General features: G+C 36.4%; 1 protein-coding gene across 2 annotated transcripts in view; it reads left to right on the top strand.

The window, feature by feature from the left end:
• Nucleotides 1-19578, top strand: part of SH3BGRL (SH3 domain binding glutamate rich protein like) — a 98830-nt gene that overhangs the window by 69830 nt on the left and 9422 nt on the right. For both annotated transcript variants that reach the window (XM_016205126.2, XM_016205127.2), the window contains 2 exons: nt 14426-14611; nt 18950-19030. In XM_016205126.2, the coding sequence (XP_016060612.1) occupies nt 14426-14611; nt 18950-19030 (267 nt within the window). The remainder of the gene's footprint in view (nt 1-14425; nt 14612-18949; nt 19031-19578) is intronic.

Here is a 19578-nt window from a genome sequence, read left to right as displayed (position 1 = left end):
GCTTTCTGGGGTCCTTTAGAGTTTAGGAGATGCATGCCTGTGGGGAAGAAGAGAGGGAAGAAGAAAAGGGAATGGTGGGAGGTGTCCCAGAGGGAGAAGATGCATGCTGGTTTCTTTGTCTGAGGCTTTTATCTTTCTCTTGCAGGCAAGAATCTTAAGAGAGGGTTTCAGCAGAATATTCATCAGTTTTCCAAGTGTGCTCTTTCAGGCTCGTGGTTTCCACTGATTGGTCAGTGTCAGCAGGGTGTCCTTAGTTATTTCAGCTGGTCCAGGTGTCACCCACCTGGTTTTGCTACTTTTCTGGGCTTGGAGCTGAAATACAACTGGGGCCTAGATGTTATCTCTAGGATGCAGACCTTCTGTATCTGCTGTAAATTGCTCTGCCAGTTTGTTCATCTATCTGTTTCCTTATTCCACTTGTCCTGTCTTACTGGCTTGTCTCATAATGAGTGAGGAATTTGAGACTCAGAGAGATTAATCAACTCAGCCACACAGATAAGTGGAGGATCTGAGGTTTAAATCCAAGTCAGTTGGATTCTGTATTAGTTTCCTATGTTGTCTAACAGCTTACTATAAATTCAGTGGCTTAAAACAATATACATTTATTATATCACAGGGTCAGGAGTCCTGGTATAGCTGGGTCCTCTACAAGACTGCAATCAATGTGTCAATTAGGACTGGTTTCTCTTCTGGAGGCTCCACTATAAAAGAATAATCTACTTTCAAGCTCATGTGGTTGTTGGCAGAATTCATTTCCTTGAGACTGTAGTACTCATGACATCTTGCTTCTTCATAGCCAACAAGGGAGGAGAGACAGTAATGTGAATCAGCTAGAAAGATAAAGCTTTGGATGACATAGCATCATCACTGGGGTGTCATCCCATCACATTTGCCATATTGTATTGATTGGAAATAAGCAACATGTTCTGTCCATGTTCTAGGGAGGGTATTATACAAGGGAGTGAGAAGGTGAGGATCATCAGGGGCAACATGAGAGTGTGTCTACCACAGGTTCCATAGTCTGTGGTCTTTTTCCATTATACTATGTTGCCTCTACTAAGAGCTCAATATACATGAATTGATTTTTGAAGTATTTTTAAAACTTATATTAAGCAATAGAACATCACTGTAAAAGTTTGGTGGAAAGATCTCTATAATCTCATTATCCTACCACAGCTCAATTAGTCTCCTGAGCAATGTGCTAAGCACTCACTCCTACTATCTCTAAGCACTCATAATAATTATGTTTCAATTCCTGTTTAGTCTTTTAAAAATATACACAGTTCTTTTCCCAGAATCATAGCAACTACATGATTGTCTAAACTTATTTTTCACTCACGTTATCATAATATTTTTCCTTGTTACATAATCATACAGTGGTCAATTTCAATGTGCTCATTGCAGTCTTTCAAATAGCCACACCACTGTTTACTTGACTAAGTTTGAATGGTTGGATATGCAGGCAATCTGCAATCCTCCACCACTGAAAAACAAATGAACACCACCAACAAAAACATACCAAAACATTGCATAACCTCTTCAGGCACATACTTCTTGCCCTCTTTCACATTATTTACTTAAACTAGGAATCTTGAAGTAAAATTACTTGATTTTTTTACATGAATGTTTTCATGGTCAGATTTTATTTGACTTTGACTGAATTAACAACCTTCAAAATTGCCAAGGGATATGATAATGCTAATTGGAATTCCGTCATCATTGGAGAGACAGTATCTTACCTGCTTTTAATCTTGAGGGTTTAGCAGTATGAAGTAGAGGTAATTATCTTCTCTTTATGGCCATGGGCCAGATCTCAGGGCTTTATTCTATCCTGGAGTTCAAGTGATGACAAGGATCCCCTCAGGACTTTTTCTCAGTACAAAATTATGTAACTTATATGGATATTTTTCTGGTTCATAGTGTAGGACCGTGTCTTCCTTATAATGAGATAGAAGCATTTGAGGATTCTATGTTTCCTTATGTACAGTCGCAGATTGGACTAATTTGTTTATTCAGATACAGTACCCTGTTTTTCAATATCTCTGCATTAGCAGCACATTTCACAGTAGGCTTTCCTGCAGGAGAAAAGGAAAAGAAGAAAAAGGCAGAGCTAATGTTTTACACAGCACACTGGCTCGTATTTGTCACCCAGGTAACTAATAAGAACAGATGAATTACGTATTATTTTCTTGTGATTCAAGAACTGATAGTTTGGAATTAGTGGTTACAGCCTTTTAAAAAAAAGTATCTGTTGTGAGCTGGAGAATTTAGCTACCATATTTGGTTCTCATATGCCTGCCCTGTGACCTTACATCAGCCTCTTGGAGGTTTTGTGTGCTTTTGCTTATCCTTACATGGGAAAGCTGCCTGGAAAATATGTCTGACCAGAATTAGAAGTTCTGCAATGTTTTCAGGAAGTATGGCTTTAGGAGAAAGCTGTGGTTTGTGAAATTAAGTTTGCTTACTGCCAGAACTTGTTTCATAGAGAGGTAGTGAGTTGAAGAACATCTTTGCTGACTATAAAATCACCAGAATTTTCTACCGCTTCATATATCAAGCAAATTCCCTTCATTTTACTATGACAAGAGTTTTAAAGAGAATTAAAATCTGTATAGAAACAATTGTATTGAGTTGTTAATAGTGATTAGTGCAGGGAGGTGGAGGTTGGAATGAACTTGTTTAATTTTAAATTCTTAGTGCAACCTTAGCATGAATGTTTTTGGAATATAAGATCCACATATGTTATCACTTGTCACAAATATTGTTTTGATATTTGAGTATAAAAGTTAGTGTGATTTGTTTCAGGGAAAACTTTTGCTTTAAGGATTCTCCCAAAACTACTAGAACAGATTTTATTTGACTTTGACTGAATTAACAAAAGTACCTGTTACCTTATTTCTCCCTTAGCACTCATTTCCGATAGCCACTTATGGCGACAAGTCACTGACACTTTTGTGGAAGCATTTTAAAATGTCCTTACCTTCACACTTTATTTGTCCAAATATATGACAGTTTTAAATGGAAACACAACTTGTTTTTTTCTGGTAAAGGCAATGGAATTCTTATAAATCATTGCTTCTTTACTGTAACTTTTTCTTACCAAGACTTAAATTCCCAGTCTTTTATTGGTCGTTGGCATGTTTCTTTGTTTCATTAACACAGAATATGAGAGTGGAAAAGAATGGAAGGTGTCATCTCAGAAAATCTACTCTATATATAAAACCTTTAAAATAATCAACAGGTTTTCTTGCTCTTACTTTAGGCCAACCTTTGGAATTAAGAATGATACAAAAGACTTATGAGCCATATTTGTACTGAAAGAGTCATCATTAAGTTTACAGTTTAATTAGTATGAGATAACAAGCATGGTAGTACATTACTTTGTACTGTTTAAGAGGTGCTTTTTACTCTGACAGATCTCAGGCAAGTGTGTGCTTTGGAGAAAGTTCTTAATCCACAAACATTTGTTTCTGTATCTGGAATGAAAATAGTAAAAGATGCCTCATAAGATTATTGTGAGAATAAAATAAGATAAACAAGTAAAGGGCTTAGTATAGTGTCTGGCCCATAAGAAGCACTTAATACATAATTATTATTATATCATACTTTAGAATGAGATTTCATTTGGTGCAATGCAGAGAAGGACCTGGTACCTATAAAATTCAAGAGCCCATTGTTAGCACACCCTATGGTGGAGTCCGTGTTCCCTTTGTTTCCCCTTATTAGCCCATCCTTAATCCACCTACTTCCCTGCAGCAGAAAGAGGCCAGATTTTGATTAAGATTTGGGCATCCCTGGCCAGGTGGCTCAGTTGGTTGGAGCATTGTCGATTCTCAGTCAGGACTTAATCTCTGGTCAGGTCATGTACAGGAGGCAACCAGTGGATGTTTCTCTCTCACATCGATGTTTTTTTCTCTTCCCTCTCTCCTTTCTTCTTTAAAATCAGTAAAAAATATCCTTGGCTGAGAATTAAAAAAACAAAACAAAAAACTGGCTAGATTCCATTCCTTAAACTATCTGCTAGTATGGAATTTATAATTCTAATTTATAAATTCCTTGAGACCATAAATAATACCTCTATTTTATTTTATTTTTATTCATATTAAGGTAAGAACAATGGCCTTGAGATCCAATGTGTATGTAGCAACTACATCCTTGATTGAATGGTAGCCCCTAACGTTACTTAATCAGGGGTTCAAGACTAGCAGCAGAGAATCTCAGAATTGGAATTGGGTATTACTGTTACTTTTTATTCATAATGATGTGGAGATTGATCAAATTGTGTATATACATCCTCATTTCAGTGATAATGGAAGAAAAAACTTAGTCTGGTGAGTAGAATTAAATTATATAGTAAGAACACATTAAAAAGTGTTATTAATTAGTCTTTATAAGAAGTTGTCAACTTTATATAAAAATTTCTTAAGAAAAATCTATACAAAAAAAACCCATGAAGCTAGACAAGGAAATATAATGGAACAAACTTGAGCTTTGGAGTTAGGAACATCTAGGTTTGAATGCTGGCCCTGCCACCCACTAGCTTTATGATTTTGTGTATATAACTTAACCTCTTTGAACCTCAGTATTCTGATCTGTAAAATGGTGGTAATAATGATACTGTTAATAATAACCTGGTTATTAAGTAACAAGAAAGGAATAAAGGAAAGACTAGATAATATAGACATGCCATTTATGCAGCTTTGCCCAAAACTTACAATTTAACACTCTCCAAGTCTATTCCCTGCAAATCTCTGGGGGAAGGGACTGGAGAATAGACATATGCCTCGTAAGGTCTGGGTGATGTGGGAAAATGTGTATCCTATCAGTCACACCTGGGAGCAAGTCAGTGGCCAAAATAGGCATGGCTCCTGAAAAGCCCGGGAAGATTTACTGTTTAAACTTCTGAACAAAGGGAGTTCTCTCTCTTGTACCCTTGTGCTCTTTGCCCTCTTGATCTCTTAAGACTTCTGTCGCAGGGGACACGCTCCCCTGCATTAGTCCACGTGGCTCATGGTAATGCAGGACCTACGCAGTGGACTGATGAACTGAATCTAGCCTGATGCTACATCGGACCCAGCTCTACCATGGAACTGAAACTTTGGACACTGGTTTTGCTTCTGGCCCTGCTGAACCCCCAGCTCTACCTTTCCAGGACTGGTTTAAAGACAAGTGGACTTTACAAACTGAGGGATATAATTTCACACAAATAAAAATAATTCATTCTCCTGTGCAAGTCTTAGAAAATTCTTTTTCTGAAGATATCACAAGAGCCACCCCACTCCCACTAGTGATGGAGGAATCCTACCAGCCAATCCTCCAGCAACAATAATATCTATCTTACAGGGTTATTATGAATAGTAAAGGAATAGCATATGTGAAATGCCTACTTTCAGCTACAGTCACTTAATTGGCCTTCTATAAATTGTAGTTGTAATTGGTATGAGTAATAGGAAAACAGTATCTGTCTCTCAGAGTTGTCTGAACATAGCCACAACTTGAAATTTCTGTGACTTTGGGAATAATTACTGAGTACCTTCTGATACCTCAAAGTGTCTCTCTATGCCGGCTGAACCCAAAGTTTCTGTGAACACAGAAATTCTAACGTTTGTGAAACTTTTGAACTTTAATCCTTCTAGCTTTGCTTAATGCTGCTGCTATGTCCTGCCATGGAATGTGCTAGCAGTGATGTGCTTTGTTGGGCTTTGGAGATTTCTAATGGGTCTATCTTCTAATCAACTTTGTTCTAGGATTTCCAAGTGGTATTTTAGAGAATAAAGACTTACTTTGCTAGTTGGGGATGGAAAAGAGTCTGTGTGCAAACAGTAATCCTTAAATAATATCTTTCTGCATTCAAATATTGGGTAAATGAAATATATATATAGGCATATTGAAAATTCCACAGTCATCAGTAATATAAGTGACAAAACTATCCGATATTGAAAAAGGTAGCTAAAGCATAACTAAAATTCACTAATAGACTGAGGTATCTCTAATCCGTTTTGGAGAACATATCCATTTAATTTGATGCAGAAGATGTTTAATACAGGGAATTTGTTTGAAGACATATTTCTGGATAACAGTTAATCTATGAGAAATTCAGCCTAGTCACCTTCAAAGACGGATGTATATTACTTTTGAATAAGCTCTCATAGGTTGCTGATTATAACTACCTGCATTTTCTCAAACTTTCTTAGAAAGTATTGTCAGATTTCCTGAATGCTTCAAGTTTTCAAAAGAGTACATTGCTTCTTTTATATGGCTGGACTGACTTCTTTCCAGTTTTATTGAGGTATAATTGACTTATTTACTTGCTTCCTAAACACAGAGTGTGGAAAGGGGAAAAATAGTCACTTTTTAGTGGAGAAAGCTGGAAGAGACTGTCTTAATCAAGTAATCAAGGTTAATACCATGATCAATAAATCATGTTGATATCATGTTATAATGTTATGTGAAAGGTACTTCTTTGTGATATTCTTCCCACTAATCACTAGTCCCAATCTAATGATCAGGAAAAAAAAAAAAAAGAAAAACATCAGACAAACATGAATTGAGGGACATTCTACAAAATACCTGGCCAGTACTCCTCCAAACTGTCAAAATCATGGGAAACAAGAAAAATTCAAGAAACTGTCACAGACCAGAGGAGACTAAGGAGACATGACTGAAAGTAATGAGGTATCTTGAAAAGAATATCTTGAAGGGATCTTGAAATCAAAAAATGACTTTAGTGGAAAAGCTAGTGAAATTCAGGTAGCCTGGAGTTTAATTAATAGTGCTATACCCATGTTGATTTCCACTGTAAGGTAAGATGTTAACACCAGGGGAAACAGAATGACAGCTATTTGGGAATTCTCTGTACTATAGCTGCAGATTTTCTGTAAATCTAAAATTATTCCAAAGTTGAAGTTTATTAAAATAAAAAGACTAAAGCATTTTTGGTAGTGCTGAATTTAAAACAATATTTTTATTAATCAGTATTATCTACTTTGTGTCCAGCCTGAAGGTGAGCACTATTGATAGACATAAGAAAAAGGCATGGCTCATACTTTCAGGTGACTTAGGAAATAACTAATTGAAGAGAAGAAAATTTGGCCAGTGGCGAGATTACCAAACATTGGTATTACATGTATTTGATTAAGCTCTAAACTCAGTAATACAGACTGGAGGAATTCAAAGAGTGAGGGCTAGAGTGGCCAATGAAGGGCTTCACAGAAGTCATCCTGGATGAGTGGTTAGAATTGCATCAGTGGAGAAAGGGGAGACTTGCAGTTGAAGGGGAACAGAGAAAAAGCCCTGAGGTCTTGAGTAGAATAGAGTCAGGGAAAACTTGATCTGATCGGGGAGGGGAGGGGAATGCATATCCGTAGAGGGGTAGCTAGAGCCAGGCCTTTATGCAAAACCTTGAAAGTTAAGCTTTTGGGGTGAAATTGACATTGGTCACAGGGATCCAAAGTAGCAGTAAGATTCCAGTTTATGATTCAATTTTGTGGCTTTTAGCCCTTGGTGAAATGTGTGTCTATCATTTATTAACCTGCTAACACTTCTCTCGGCATGTACATTTGATAAGACTGTATAGGGATGAAGTTCACTTGCAGGAGGTAAAAGTACAGTCATGGTCATATTCTGGACTAAAAAGGCTTTTCTTGACTGAATGATATGGCAGTTCTGAATAACCTCATCTATAAGCCTTTTCTTATCTGGAACTTGTCTTTGTCCATACTCTTTTCCAGAGGCAGAAGGAACGTTAGTCCTTTTGTCTGTTACTGACTCAGTTCTGATCATTTTGTTCCTTAGAAAGGTTGTTGGACTTTTTTTAAGTGACAGGTACACTGCTCATTTAAAAAAAAAAAAAAAAGAACGGGAAGGATATGATGTCTTTTAACTTCCTTGTCTGTAAATTTAAAGTACAGAAATTAATATCCTCCATACCAACTTTGCCCACTGAGAACTATTAAGTGCCTGATGTCTTTTTTTTTAATTGGCTGACCCGTTGTTCACAACGGGAAGACCTAGGCTGCATTGTTCTCCATGCAGTTAATGAGAAACCAGAGGTCTCACCCATTTTTTTTCTGTGTGCATGCTGCCTATGTGCAAACAAGCTCACAAATTGGTGGGCTTAGGAATTCATTGGGGTAAAAGACTGGTCAAGGGGAAAGAAATCATAGTAACTAGGAATTCAAATCCAATAAATTGGGCTATTTGGAAGAGAACATAAGATATCTCAACTTTTGTTGTCTTTCTAGTCAGTATCATATAGGTTATAAGGAACTCTTTCATATATGTCAGTCTTATCTCCCCAGCTAGATTAGGAATTACAGTATGTCCTGCATGCTTTGCAGTCAGATAGATTTAGATTTGTGATTTGGTGCAGGCAATTAAAAGCTTTGTCTTATTTTGCAGGTTCCTTAACTTACATGAGCTTCAATTTCTTTTGTTGTAAAGTAGGAGAAATCATACTATAACCTTTCAGAATTGTTGTGAGAATTTGAAGGGATATATATAAATAGCCTCACAAAGAGCTTCATACTCAGCAAGCACTCAGTAAGGGTTAGTCTCCCTTTCTCCTTAGAGGTCTTTATCTTCTGCAGGGCTTATTCCAGAACTAACATATAGTAAGGCTTGGAAATTTCCTCTTGGGATTATCCAGGGAGGTCATTCCTGCTGCTTTTCATGTGATCCACTGTTAAGAGTTTATATAGTAACAACTATGGACACAATTCTAGGGCAGACAAATGAATGCTACTGTATTCCTTACCTGTGTTTCTCCAGGTAGTCCTTCCCTCCACTCCAAATATGCACACTGCCTACCCTTTCTATAAAGGCCAAAGTAGTAAATCAGTAATGGTAGGGTTTCAGCCATCAGAGGATAGAATTTTAAGGCAGGATGGTACCCCCAGTGCTTTATATTTCACAGCCTCCTGTGTCTATACAGAAAGCCATCTCTGAAGGAATGGGAGAGGGACTCAAGTTCTTTCTGACTCTAGAAAAAAGTATAGGCAAACATAAGTGCCAGATAACAAAAGGCTGTATAGATGAGATTATTTAGGACTATTTCATTTACTTAAGGAAAACCTATGTAACCCAGAAAATGGGCATCACTGAATTTTCTTTACTGTGACCACATTAAGACATAGCTATTTTTGAGAAACTACCATTAATATCTAATTTCTCCTCTTTTCATACCAGGCTCTACTTTTGAAATAATTTGGGCCTTAACATCTCTTTAGACATGGTTAGAATTGCAACTAAAAAGGAAATAATAACAGTACTTTTTTTTTTTTCTTTTGGCAGCAGTAAAATAGCAAATCTTAGATTGTGCTCATTTGTTGCCACATCTTGGGATCTTTCTGGAGAGAACTCCAGGGCCCTATAAGTAGAGGTGGGAGACGAAGAAAATTCTTAATAGTCATCTTAACTCAGATTTGTTGCAGACTTGCTAGTGAAGAGTTATGAATTACAAGTTGTACATTGCTGATTATGATAAAAGTATTTTTTAAAATAATGCAAAACAGACAAGCTGAAAACAACTGTCTCTTGCTGTGGTTGTGCAGGTTAAACAATAGGAAGCCAGTGGCTTAAGGGCTCGTGACAGTATTCATTTAAAAAACACACAATATGGATGGACCTGGAGAATATTATGCTAAGTGAAATAAGCCAGGCAGAGAAAAACAAACATCACATGATCTCACCAATATGTGGAATCTAAAGAACTTTATAAACTGATGAACAAAATAGATTCAGTGACATGGATGCATGGATCAGACTGATGAATATCAGAGGGACGGAGGAGGATGGGTGGGTGGAGGGGGAGAGATTAACCAAAGAACTCATATACATATATATACAACCCAAGGACACGGACAATGGTGTGGAGAGGGACTGGGGAGGGAAGTGGGACGGGGTGGAATGGGTCATTGGGGAGAAAAAGGGACATCTGTAATATTTTGAACAAAAACAAACAAAAACTCACAGAGATCTCTCTGGTTATCAAAGGCTACACAGTGGCAAACAGACTAACTGGAGATGTTTTGAAAGTAGATTAGCAAAAAACTGAAAAGGCAGTTTTAAATGATCTTTATTCACTTTACCTTCACCCCACTGTTAAATCCTTAGGCAAAGTCAGGGTTATTATTTTCTTATAGAGTGGCTCTTCTTAAGTAGCATTCAAAATAAACAGAGCTAATTGGAGAGAATATATATTTGAATTTCTCTTTGCAGAAGCTGACTAGGTAAAAAATTATGACCTATTGAAAATGACAAAATACACACCTATACAATTGTTTATTCATTAATAGGCTTTAATTATGTGTAAGAATTTAGTCATAGAAATTGTGAGCATCCATTTAGAAAGTTTTCAAGTTTATTTTGTACTACTATACCTTCATTGCTCTAGTGCATTATGCTATAACATTTATTAGCTCAGTTTTCACAGATGGCCAGTTATATTAAACTTTACATTATCCGTTCACTAAAACTAAAAATTGCATTCATGGATGTAGTATATAGCATTTGTGATATCATTATTAAGCTTAGTCCTAGTGGCATCAATTGTAGGAATAAGCATTTGCTCTCTCTTAGTTTTTTGTTTTTTTAAATTTTTTTTTAAAATATATCTTTATTGATTTCAGAGAGAGGAAAGGAGAGGGAGAGAGAGAGATATAAAAACATCAATGATGAGAGAGCCATTGATCAAGCCCGCAACCCGGGCATGTGCCCTGACTGGGAATCAAACCCCGATCGCCTGGATCCCAGATCGACGCTCAACGGCTGAGCCACGCCCAGCTGGACCTCTCTCTTAATTTTTTGCACTCAGTTGCTTTGTCATTCACTAGGCTTCTCTCACCTAAGCACCTTGTATGGATGGCTATCTTAGCTTCATATTTAAATGCCATGTTGCAGTTGAACTTTTGAATATATCTATGTCTAATCCCTCCCACTAGATTGTAATCCCGCATGGGAATTTATTCTGTTTTTCTTTAGACATGTAAGAAAACCTAAAATAAAGTTTTTACACATGTAATAAGTACCCAAGAAATACTGCTGAAATGGCTACTAAATACAGCTTTGGATAATTATTTTAGATTTTAGTGCATTATAATCGGAACCCCTGTCAGTGTTCATGAATCTGATGAACAAAATAGAAACAGAGGAATGGATACATGGAACAGACAGGTAGCTGTTGCAGGGAGGTGTGGTTCTGGATGAAAGAAGGTGAAGGTATTAGCCAAGGAACATATATGCATAGCCCATAAACACAGATAACAATGTGGTGATGGCCAGAGGGAAGGGGGGATGGTGAGGCTGAGTGGAGGTGGACAAAAGGGAGGGGTGGAAATGAGACATCTGTAATAGTGTCAACAATAAAAATAAAGTAAAAAAATAAGTTTAAAAAAGTGTCGGCTGAGACAACATGACAGAAGTTGATTATAAAACAAGATAAAACCCCACCTTGATTAAATGTTTTATGGTAGATTGACACTTCATGAAAAAGACTTTTGTTTTCCCATTTGAAGTATGATTATTGAAGTTTCGTTCTTCCTTTGAAACTTGAACATTCACACTGGGCTCCTTCTAAAACAGATACAGATACCTTGTCAGTTTCCTTCCTTTAAAAGAAAATTTATCCTTGTCATGACAGACAAGAAGCTTACTGAGGCTAGCTGGGAAGCAACTGTTTCCTCCAGGCAGCATTCCTCAATAGCCCTGTTCAGTGTCTTTGGAGGGAAGGATACCTTGAATTTCAAACCCTGACATGTGGGAAGAAATAACCGGGCACTCACTGGATGGAGGTGAGGAGCATGGTTTGCTCTTTGAAGAAGTGATTTAAATTCCTGGATAGTGCCATTGTCCACTTGGAAGTGCATTTGTGTGGTGAAAAGAATACTGATAACTTTTTAACTCCAAAATATTTTTTCTGTAGAAAATTTAAATTTTGTTCCTTAGTGAACCCTTGTGACACCCATTGCTAATTATTCTTGCATTGTATGATTTTCAGTCCAATTGGGGAATTAGGAAATTAGCATCACCTGAAGCCCTTTTATCAGGATGTGTTTTAGTAAACATGTGCCTGTAAGTGTATAACAAAAGCAATAACTCTTTAGATATAAAATATCCCTTGCTGGAAATAAATTTGATATGTGAAATTTTGGACTTACAAGTTAGGAAACATTTTTTTTTACATTTCCCAAAGATTCAAAGCTGAACAAAAATGTTCATGTTTAACAGGACAGAACCTACTTTAAAAAAAAGTATTATTATGGTCTATTCTCTTTAGCCCTATGGAGCTGTAGAGTGCTATAGGTTGCATGTGTACTTATTGTCAGGTAATTCTAGAACATGGGAGAAATACTTGTGGTCCAGAGATAATGGCTGGAAGGTAAAGATACCAGTGAAGGTATACTATAATGCCCAGTGATAACAAGCTTGGCCACCATCTTAACTCGGCAGAGTTAACAGTGCTCTCAACATAGTAAGCATTCACTAAGGTAAAAAGGCTTCAAAGAATCATTTATCTTAAAAGTCCTCTGCCTTTTTGTCTTACAAAAACATGACAGATGACATTCACCCAGGGCCACATATAATTCTTAACTAAACATTATCTCTCCATTAATTAAAAAAATATCTTTTGCAATGGCAAGTGCCTCAATGTACCATATTTATGGGGTATCTTTATATCTACTTAAATTTGTAAATATGCAAATGATAGATAAATTACTTGATATAATTTACACTAACTCAATACTTCTTGTTGCATCATGGAGATTGAAAACCACTGAGTTAACTGAACCTTCTATCAAGTGTCTAGTCCAGAGATTTTCAACCTTTTCCATCTCATAGCACACATAAACTAATTACTAAAATTCTGCAGCACACCAAAAAATATATTTTTTGCCATTCTGACAAAAAAATAGGTATAATTTTGATTCATTCACACCAGATGGCAACTGTTATGTGGGTTGTTGTCATTTTTTTTTATTTGACAATCTAAGGGAAAAGAAGTCAGGGCCTCTGACTAAATAGTCAGATATTGCATGTTTTAAAAATTCTTGTGGTGCACCGGTTAAAAATCACTGGTCTAGTCCATTAGACACCCACTCTTGATTATTTGACTTTTACATTGATTTTTCTCAAAATTTAAAAGGGGGTATATGTTATATTTAGGAATGAAAGTTTGATTTTATAAGCTAATAAGGAAATAGGATTCCTGTTAGAAAAATTACTGACCTTTAAAGAAGGGCATTCGATACTCTGATCTAAATAGCCTATAGAAATGTCAGTTCTTATTGGGAGAAATTGAGAATTTTTTTCTTTGGGGTTATGTGATGACAGAGAAAATTACTTACACATAAGCGACTTAGAAGGACAAAAATACAAACCTCTTTGTATGCGTGTGTGTGTGTGTGTGTGTGTGTGTGTGTGTGTGTGTGTGTGTGTGTGTGTAAATCCAGAGAGGACTTGATTGTATGGAAGTTTTTTGTTTTGTATTTTTACTTCCATTGGGAAGACTGCTTCTTTTGATTGTATATTTTTGATTTTCTACCCCATGTTTCTTTTTATTGTGACTCCATGAAGAAACTTTTGATTGTGCTCTGCACCTCAGAAATGTTAAATAAGAATTTTAAATTTGGACAAATTACCATAGTGTGTCGAATTAAAGTTCTAAAAGAAATTCATATTAGAGGAGAAGCTTAATTAATATTAATTTTACTATTTTAAAACTTTCTTCTAGGTATGATTAGGAGACAAAACAAATGTATTATCTCTACCTGTTAACCTAGCTGAAGAAGTAGCACAGATACATATGAAAGATACCTTAGCAACACATGTTAAGGGCTAATGAGTGGTACAAGTGTATTCTAGACTTAGTATACAAGCAGACTTAGCTCATATCTTCTTACTCAGTTTCTGTTCTAAACAAGGAACATCGAGACATAGAGTGACTCTGAGGCTTGCAACATTCTCAAGGAAAGATTCATTTCTGTTCACTACATGATGTTTATTAAGACAGGTAGTGGACTCGGGTTGTCTGCAAGGACTTTCAACAAGGGCGGAAACTATGAAAGGCTTATAGATAACCAGAAAACAAAGCTTCCCACTACTCATACTTTTGAGTTAACTGTATTTTAGGTTATTGATGTGCATCAACTAGCCTTACTCTTGCATCATTAGATGTGGGAAATTTTGATGAAAAAAAAGAAAAAGTCATTTTGATAAAAAAGATTTGTGTCCTGAAAGCTCTTCAATGTGAGACATTGTTAACAACAAAATAATAAAGAGGGAAAACCATATATCTTCTGTGAAACCACAAATCTTGATCCATGTCTGAATTTATTTATGCTAGTTCATAAACACTGACTTTTATTGAATTTGAAAATAATGGAAGCTGTTTGTTCAATAATATACTTTTTTGTCCTTTGGGTCCTAGATTAAGAAGAAACAGCAAGATGTGCTTGGTTTTTTAGAAGCTAACAAAATAGGATTTGAAGAAAAAGATATTGCTGCCAATGAAGAAAATCGGAAGTGGATGAGAGAAAATGTACCTGAAAACAATCGACCAGCCACCGGATACCCCCTACCACCTCAGATTTTCAATGAAAGCCAGTACCGTGGGGTAAGGAATCAATTTAAATACTTGGGTTTTTGTAGGGTCTTTTCAAATGGATTGCCTCAAATCCATCCTATCCATTTCAACCTCTTGCCCAGATATGCATACAATCATTTCTCCTGCTCATTCTTTGCATCCATCCTAAGCAGCTGAAGCCTTTTGCTTATGAGTAGGAGGTAAATGAGTCATCCACCAAAAACTACTTGTAAGTGTATATAAATACAGATTTTGGACATATTAATTCCAACCAGAGCAATTGTATTATTCTTTCTGGTATGTCCATGAAGGAGACTGAAAAGAGGTCAGCCATTTGATTTATTTAGATTAACATTAGTTTTTTTAAAAAGAGGAATGCCTTATTTTCTGCTTGAAACCAGTAATACTTTTATTTGGGTATCATTAATGAATTTTGCTAAATTTTTAATTCAGCTCATTGAACTTATGTAAGGAACGAGAAGAAAATTTTTTTGCTTTGTGACTGGTGCTTTCAAGTATGCCATCTTGTTTACCATTCATTTAAACCATGAGGTATTTTCCTTCATTCTTCACTCATTGTATATTTAAGTGCCATTTGTAGTTTATGGCCATTCTAGGCACAATAGCAAGTAGAAATATAAATAAAACACAATCTCTTCTCTTAAGGAGGTGGTTAGGAGTGGGGTGTGGGAAGAATCATACTTACCTGAAACAATCAGAGAGTGGTTATGCAGTCATGGTAGAGAAAGCATAAGTAAGGGCTGTAAGAATTTCCATAAAGAATTATTTGCATTGCTATCTCCTCAGAATTAGCATGGCTGAGGAACAAATGTTTTTAGAGCCAGCAATCCATATCTTTTAGTTCATAGGTTTATATAGGAGTGAGACACTCCTATATAGGAGAGACACTTTTGGTGGGGATCTTTTCATGTACCAATTCAAAGCATATATGGGACGGATATAGTAAATTTGAGAAGTTCATTGGCACAATAGAGTTTGTCTGTGAATTGGTTACTTCTGAGGAGGGGTACTTGAAAATCTTATCTGTTGTTGCAAACACAGCCAATGTGTAAAGACAAACTCTGCAGATAAGGAAAAAGCAATTATGCTATCCATTTAGATAGTATAGTTCCTCTATATTTGAAATTTCTGAAAATTAGTGAATCTGAGTAGTTGGAAGAGGCCTCAGGGGTCGTACAGTCCAATCTAAGCCAGCATATATTGTCTTAATCTCTCATTTTTAAAGCAGACATTTCATTTTGTTTGATTTTTTGAAAACAAACGCATTTTGGGTTATAAAGGCAACATTTGAGAAACCACACTTACCTGGTTATTTCTCCTTCGGAAGCCACACTGCAAGGGAATGGAGTATGCTATGGAAATAACACAAGTATCACTGAGAAATGGGAAGATGAAAAAGAAGGGGCGAGAGGGTGAGACTCAACCAAATACATAAACATTTCTAAGTCAAAAAGGAATCCAACTTCTAGAGAGTGCTTGCTGTGTGCCAGGCACTGAGTTAAGAATTTAATAATAACAAAAATGAAGATTTGTCCTTATATAGGCACTTAGAAGGGTATATAACAACCATTCATACAAAACATCACATGCCAGCTATCGTGCTACATGTTTTGTGCGTATTATATCTGTCAGTTCTCATACTAATGCCCCGACATAGGTAATTGTTATTTTTATTTTATAGATGAGGAAATTGAGGCCTAGAAGAGTTTAACTGACTTCCTAAATTGCACAATTAATAAGTGATGCAGCTAGGATTTAAACCTAGATATGTCATACTCTGAAGCTCTTACTCTTTCTATTAAATCACTGCATTGTTCATTTCCCTTTTTACTCAAAGTTCCCATCTTCATTTTTTTCTTGCTCCATTATGTGGCAGGTCTGACCACAGCAAATTACATTGCCAGCTGACTGCCTATTAGGTTTGGCTGATGATAGGAGGTACTGGTTGGAAGAGTGGAGGACAGGAGGAGAGGAAAAATCAAAGTATCCCCCTCCTTTCTATCTGGAGGATCCATGACAGTGGCTGAATCTTTATGGTACCAGCTCTACCAGGTACCCCAGCTCCTGCGTCCTGTAATACTACCTTCTTTACTTTTTCCTTCTGCCTTAGATTTGGTAGCAGCATCCTACTGTTTGTTAATCTCTGGGTTGCCTCACCATCACCTGTTTGCCTTTCAGCTTTTTAATCTTTTCTAAGGAGTTCTTCATATTAAATTCCCTGTTTAAACTATCTCAAGGTTTCTCAACCTTGGCACTACTAACATCTTGGGTTGGACAATTCTTTGTTGTGGGCAGCTGCCCTGCACATTATAGGATATTTGGAAGCATCTTTGGCTTCTATCCTTGAATGCCAGTAGCACCAACAGAGTTGTGAAAACCCGAATATGTCTCCAGACTTTGCCAGATGTCCCTGTGGGAAAAATTACCTCCTATTGAGAAACACTGAACTATGGTGGTTTAGGTTCTTATTTCCAGACTGGAATGTGAGTGAAACAACTACCTTACCTACATACATGAGACTCTGATACAGAACATACAAAATTTATAAATAATCTTTGCTTTGAAAGAGTTTATGCTTGTATATGAAGAACTAAAACACATTATCGTGAAATGATAAATAATATGATACCAATATATGGTTGAATACATTCTGGATTAATATTATTGGAATCTCAGAGATGTAAATAATTTTTTTTCCTCAAGAGAATTCCTATATAAGAAGCAGACTTTGTCACAGTCTGTTTTGTTTACTCTTGTATTCTTAGCACCAAGAATGGTGATTGGAATGTAGTAGATGCTCAATACATATTTGCTGACTAAATTATTTAATCTGGGTTAATTGAGAAACTAATGTTCTTTTCTTTCAAAGTTACAAACCTGTTTGTGTTTGCTAAGTCCAAGGACAACAAATGATAATAGACTTTGAATCTAAAACACTTGAAACAAAGACAAGAGTCCCCTACATAGCATTTTTTATCAGATTTCAATAAAGCTGAAGACCTATATTCTTTCCCATAAATTTAAAGACTGATATGCATTGTTTTTGTTGATTTGATGTTAGTAAGAAATAACTCTTGTATGACTGTTGGATTTGAGGTTACTTCAAAGTCGTTGGGTGTAGGTATGATCTATATTGTTTGTTTACCTTGAGTAGATTATAGATTATGTGTCTCAGTATGGAACTGGTATCAAGATCCAGTTAGTTTTACTTTTGAGTAGTGAGCCCTAAGAGTATAGGAGGTTGCTCATATATGCCTGTTGTTTAGGGTTTATTCTTTTGCCAACATCTAAGGTACACAAACAGATGCTTTTCAGCAACCCATGTGGAGATTCCAGGGGCTCTAAACAATTCTGTGTTTAAAAAAATCCCCAAATAAGGGGAAAATTCTGATGTTTCCTGGGGTGGGGTTCAAATATAGGGTGACCAATAGCCTGAGATGTTCTCAACTTGTTACCTCCAGGTCCCCCAGGTGCCAGGAATTATACATGCTAGAAAATAACCCTGTAACACTGTGATCTGTTGGTGAGGCAATCTCTAGAGAAACTAGCAAATTATGAGTGCTTTCTACCTCTAATTAAATAAGGTAAAATCCCAAGCTTATCTCTCTCTGTTTTAAATCAAACAAACTAAGGCCAGGTATAGACAATGGCTGTGTTTTCAAAGTAGGTTGGCTATTGATTATACCATACTCAAATTTAGGGCATTCTATTTGTTACTTTTGGAGCATATTTGGTGGCTTAGAGGATGATGGTGAAAAGAAAGCCCAACCAAATTTAGTCACGTGAGGCTTTCTTGGCTCCCCAGATGGAAACCTTTCAGTAGCTTGTTTGCTCTTCTGGTCATATTTCATGAAAATCACATTCTCTTTCTCCAAACACAGCACAGATTTACTATTCTTATGGCTGTGGGCATATCTAGCTAATATATAGCCTACCATAGGTTCTGAAGACACTTCTAACTTAATAAATAGTGGAACAAAAATAAGAGGAAACTGGAACAACAAACTCCTGCTAGAATCAGTAACCCCTTACTGGCAAATAGTTGGCTGCTTTGGGCTGTGGAGAAAGCTGCTTGACCAAAGACAGATTTCAATTCTGTATGATATGGAATAAGCCATTTTGAAGTTTCTGCACCACAAAACAGCATATCTTCTAATCTACATTAAATGAGATCCAATAAGCATTGCCTCTTTACTATCCTTTCCACAATTCTAGCATTATAGAAGGTAGTTACCTACTGCCACCAAGGAAGTTGATTAGTCAAGCCATTTTGAATAAATATCCTGTTTTTCTTTCCCTTTTTTTGTTGCATATTGCTAATTTTTTTTGCCTTTTTTTTTCACCAAGGATTATGATGCCTTCTTTGAAGCCAGAGAAAATAATGCAGTGTATGCCTTTTTAGGCTTGACAGCCCCACCTGGTTCAAAGGTATGATTTTCCTGCTTTATAGGCCACTTTATTGCTTCTGAGATTTTTTTTTTAATTGTAAGATTTCTACCTTTACTAAGTACTCAGATTAAGCCAGAGGCCATGCAACATAACTGAAAGGAAACGTCCTTGTTCTGCATGCACTTAATCCCCAGTAGGGTAGTCACATGTGCATAATCAAATACATAAGTATGTGAGTAAGTGTAGGTAGAGTGACTTCTTCATCAGTCTGCTCAGGGCAGCAAATTTCTCATTAACCCATTTACAAATAAGTGGTAAGCATTTTAAAGACACCATTATTCCAGCTTTCATTCATGGTTCTACATTGACATAAAACATCTTAGTTCATAGTAATCTTCTTGGCAGCATCTACTATCTCTGTGTGAGGCAAATGTTGAGTAATCCATTCAAATTAACTGAGAGCACTTGAGTTTCAAAACTGGCCACAAAATTGCTGGCAAAATTTGGGGCTTTTTCTCTGCCAACAACAAATTAATTTTTCAAGTGGCAGAGTTCCCATGAAGACCATATAAAAAAAAAGAATCAAA

Source organism: Miniopterus natalensis, chromosome X, assembly GCF_054644295.1.
Source record: "Miniopterus natalensis isolate mMinNat1 chromosome X, mMinNat1.hap1, whole genome shotgun sequence".
Lineage (NCBI taxonomy): Eukaryota > Metazoa > Chordata > Mammalia > Chiroptera > Miniopteridae > Miniopterus > Miniopterus natalensis.
Note: the sequence above shows the minus strand (reverse complement) of the source record. Positions and strands in the feature narration are given on the sequence as shown.